This window comes from Rhizoctonia solani, chromosome 9 (assembly GCF_016906535.1).
Source record: "Rhizoctonia solani chromosome 9, complete sequence".
NCBI lineage: Eukaryota > Fungi > Basidiomycota > Agaricomycetes > Cantharellales > Ceratobasidiaceae > Rhizoctonia > Rhizoctonia solani.
In genome coordinates this window covers 1,984,739-1,989,519 of record NC_057378.1, presented here as the reverse complement: position 1 = coordinate 1,989,519, position 4,781 = coordinate 1,984,739, and the positions used below count along the sequence as shown (strand labels likewise).

At 47.9% G+C, this 4,781-nt stretch overlaps 1 protein-coding gene across 1 annotated transcript; it reads right to left on the bottom strand.

The window, feature by feature from the left end:
- Nucleotides 1–378: 378 nt before the first annotated feature.
- RhiXN_08137 (AAA family ATPase) lies at nucleotides 379–3,219 on the bottom strand (the record flags this gene model as incomplete). Its single annotated transcript, XM_043327953.1, has 8 exons — nucleotides 379–871; nucleotides 925–1,058; nucleotides 1,339–1,458; nucleotides 1,527–1,683; nucleotides 1,737–2,315; nucleotides 2,376–2,523; nucleotides 2,576–2,693; nucleotides 2,743–3,219. 8 exons carry the CDS (start codon nucleotides 3,217–3,219, stop codon nucleotides 379–381), a joined length of 2,226 nt encoding a protein of 741 aa, XP_043183338.1.
- Between the last annotated feature and the right edge of the window lie 1,562 nt (nucleotides 3,220–4,781).

Here is a 4,781-nt window from a genome sequence, read left to right as displayed (position 1 = left end):
ATATAATCGAAGATAACATCACAATCAAGCATTATCTGGCAGCATGGAAAGATATGACAGACACAGCCCCGCGTCCCGTCTCTTCGGACATATAATACGCGAATAAGATGTCCGCCAGTTATTTTTAGTTTAGCCACCTATATGAGATGATGGTTAGCCGCCGAAATCTAAAATCAATAATCAGACATAAACAAGTGTCAGCCAAACCCGGGAATTTCCCCATGAGCTCCAAGAGAACGTCGTATAATAGGGAACCGTTGTGTTCATCATATAGCGATAGTATAATTGAGCTCACAGCAAAGCACCCGCTCACCTTTTACACACCAACCGTACAATCAAATAATGCGCTCAGATTTATCCCACAGCAACTCCGCCATCCTACTTCATTGTCTTTCCTTCCGACTCCCCTCCAACCCCAACCTCGCCCTCCCTCCCTTCGTCTCTAATCCTAACCTCCCCTCCTCCTCTTCCGCCCGCAAATTTAACTCGCAGGGTTTCGTATCGTTTGCGCTGGATCGCACTGACAGACGGACCCAACTTGGACAACGCCTGTTCGAAATCGCGAGATGTAACCGCAATTCGGTTCTCGCCTTGTGGTTCTTCCGGACCGTCTTTGATGATTTGCCCGGACAGGAGAACACTCCGGAGCGCGCCGACAGCAGCTTCACGGACAAGAGCCGCCAAGTCGGCCCCGCTGTACCCGTCGCACCTATCAATCGCGAGTTGGGCAATGGTTGATACGATCAATGCTCGCTCAGAGTCGAGCGATACTGTAGGCGCACTGCCAAGTCGGACACCCCGAATCAAAGTTCGCATGATTTCGCCTCGTTCGGCCGGACTTGGAAGGTCCACATAAAGAAGCTTATCTAAGCTATTGAGAAATTTTTAGTCGGAGGTCATTTTGTTAACCCGAGGAAGACTTACCGGCCAGGTCGGCACATCGCGGGGTCTAACATGTCTGGTCGATTAGTGGCGCCAACGACGTATACGGCACCTCGAGCAGTCAAACCATCCAGTTCGGTAAGAAGTGTATTGACAACTCTAGCTGAGGATTCGGACTAAATTGACCGGAGGTAAAGGTTGACAATGACCCATAGTAAATCAGAGGAAAGTGGATTGGTCGACGAAGGAAGAACAGCGCCAGATGGTGGTGGGATCGAATAGAACATTAATACAGCGAGGTTTTATAGGTCCACGTCGCCAGGATAGAAGCATAAATAGATGATCTCATCAGCATATATCCAAACATATGCATACAATCAAGGATCAAAAATGAAATGTGCCCAAAGAACAGGACAGTAGAAGTTATAGAGAAACAATTGTTTAGGCAACACTCACCAGACTGTCATCTCTCCTGGGCACGAGGGCGTCAAGCTCATCGAAAAACACCACGCAAGGAGCGGAAGCGCGCGCTCTTGTAAAGACCTGTCGCACGGCTCTTTCGGACTCACCCACGTACTGCAGTTCAATATATGTCAATACTACGCCCTCCAGCGAAAATAAAAATTAGAGGCAATAAAACCGACCTTGTTCAAGAGTTCAGGACCCTTGACGCTGATAAAGTTGGCTCCACTTTCACCTGCTACAGCTTTCGCCAACAGAGTCTTACCGCACCCAGGTGGGCCCCACAGTAATACACCCCGCCCACCCGTTCCGACTCCTAGATCGCTGAATAGTTCGGGTCTGGCCATGGTGTGAGTCATACTAGCAAACCTGCATGAAATGAATGTGTATACCTTCGAATTGGCCATACAACCGCCATCTCCAGCTCTTCCCGAATCCCTTTGAGTGCACCAATATCCGCCCAGCTGACATCTGGGCGAGTAGTGAATCCCTCTCGTGTAGCACTTGGCTGGGTGATCTCAAGAGCTGCAAGAAAGTCGGGTAGAGAGATGGTTAATTTTGAAAGTTGTTCGGGGGTAAGGGTCGTAGAGCGGAGCAGGGTCGTTAATGCGGACGTCACAGGTGTGGTGGTCTGCTCTTGATCATATGCAGAAGGAGCAGCCTGTTCATCCGGCGGAATCATTTCTATATCGTCAACTGGTACATCGGGCTTCTCCAGCAGGTTGTTGGGAAGCGTCGACTGGGATGTGTCCGAGGCACCCTGAGGGGGAGCGATGGCCGGCTCGTCCCCAGTAATAAACGCGCCACTGAGAAGCCCTTTGAATATTCGTTTCACGGCAATAACTCCAGCCGCACTTGTCAAACTGGCTAAGTCCGCTCCGACGTATCCAGGCGTTGCTCGAGCTAATGCGGCTGTGTATTCCTCGGTCGGGCCCGCAAGGCGAAGTTTATCAAGTAAAGTTTTTAATATTCTACCATGAGAGACTTAATTAAAACACTTGGTCGATTGCGTTTGGTCTAGTCTTACTCACTGTTGCCGACCAGCTTCGTCAGGGACACCCATGCTAATTTCATGATCGAATCTTCCAGCACGGCGGAGTGCTGGGTCTAAGGAATCCGGACGGTTCGTAGCCCCAATAACTATAACCGGCTTGTGGTCTGTATTCTCCCACGCCAGGTCTGAGGCGAAACATTAACGAGGGCATGGTATCTCACCGGACATTCGGCTTACCATCCATACATGTTAAGAACTGAGCAACAATCCTACGTTCCATCTCTCGTTGAGCGCTTTCTCGCTTTGGCGTAATGGCATCAATTTCATCTATGAATAGCAAGCAAGGGGCATTTTTCTATAATGAGATTAATTCTGAACCAAAATCAAAATACTCGAGAACACACCTTGGCCTCGTCAAACGTATCCCGTAGCGTCTTTTCCGACTCTCCCGACATCCCAGAAACAACTGAAGGTGCAGAGACACTTATGAAAGGTACACCTAGCTCTCCCGCAATCGCATTAGCCAACATAGTCTTCCCACAGCCAGGTGGGCCATGTAACAGGACACCTCTCGGGGGTTGAACACCGGTATGCAAGTAGACCTCGGGATGACAGACAGGAAGTGCGACAAGCTCTAATAGCTTTTCTACAGCATCGGTGACTCCTCCGAGATCAGACAATCTGGTTGTCGGCGGTTCATGAGATGCCTTTGCCCGCTTGCTAGTCCCGTGCGTGCTGCGGGATTTTCGCTTTGGGGCTGGCGGCTCATCAGGTGTAACAGCAGCAGTCGGGGTGGGAGCACAGGGACTTGCAGAAGGAGATGGTATATCACCGTTAAGATCGATTCGGGACTTTCTCTGCGCGTTCCATGAGTTCTGCATGGATCGATTCAAGGCCATAATGAAGTCAAAAATAAGTAACCAATGATCACGTGATACTAAAGGGTATTTTAAATGAAGGACAGTCATGAATTGGATTTCCGGTATTTATGGGAAGGTGCGATCCTTCGTGGGCCCTTCAGTGATTTGTTCTCATGAACGACATATATAGATGATGCACAAGAAGTGAGAGAAGAGTATGGAACCCAAGTGCTTCTGTAGATGTTCACAGTTGTGTAGTATAATCTACTGAACGGTTATATTCCATCCTTTACTTCATTCAAAGGCGACTGTATTCCTCCACAAAAACCTAATGTGCTGATGCAACCACCAGCGGTATTAGTTTGATGGCACGAGCTCCTTTAAATCACATTGAACCTCCAGGATATAGTAGATGCGGACCAAGAAACACCGAGCCTATATCTCAACAGTATACGGGGATGCGCTGAAGATGTGGACCCATGAAAGCAGTTGCTGGATTTTGCCGGCAGTCCGCATATCAAGTACGACTTTTGCGTCGGAAAACTCAGCTTTTTGATGGTTCGCTGTGAATAAGATTAAAGGCTTCAAACAATCATCCAGCTCAACTTTGTCACTCACGATGGCACCAATCTTGATACTGCACGTTATTTACAAGCGGAAGCATATTTTAATAATCTCTAGAGAACGAGCAACTAGGTATTGAATTCCGTTAGGTGGATAGGTGAATGTAGCGATCTGCACAAAAGGTCTCGCAAGTAATGAGTGAACGGTAGGGGCTGAAACGAGTGTGACCTGCAGTGACCTGTAGCAACCACCCAACAAGCATATGGGTTGCTTAATCAGCCTCGGGTCGGGTATAATACTGGTATAATCAAACTTGCTGGCTCAGCGAGTATAGCCTACCTGCAGTTGATCATCTGTCTTGAATTAATGCGGAGTTGACCAGTTTATATATATAATCAAGATGTATCATTGACTTGGTTTTTGATTGGGGAGAAAAGCCTAAGCTCGGATAATATAGAGAAAGATTTTATTCAATCAACGTAAAAAATAAAACCCATCCCAAATTTTGAACTCAAGCAATGCCCTGAATCTCGCTCAATCGATCTCCACCGGCCTCTAGGTCTCGCCTTTACCCTGAATCATATCAATCGCCTCGCCCACATCTGGAAGCGGTGTCCCAAACCAGGCGACGACTATTTTTGAACGGAATGTCGCTAAACTTGTGCGGTGCTGGCGGTAATCGAATGACATGCGACCACCTGAAAAAGTGCGCTCGGCTTCAACCGAGGATGCTGTACCAATTGATGAGTGAATACTTTCTTGTCGTCGTCAATCAGTCACTTATGATTATAGGGAGCTGTCAAAACATCCAAGGCGAGTGGTCCCAGAGCTGACCTAGTATTGATTCTGACTCTGGATACGAATGATAAAGCAAGGTAAATTCAAAGGGGGTAGGGGTGGAGGTGACAAAGTCATCGTCGTAGAATTGTGGTGGGCAACGGACAGCGCGGTTGAGTGGATTGTATTATTGTATTTTGGAGCTGAAATTACCGAAGAAATAGCACTCGACGAGCTTTCAG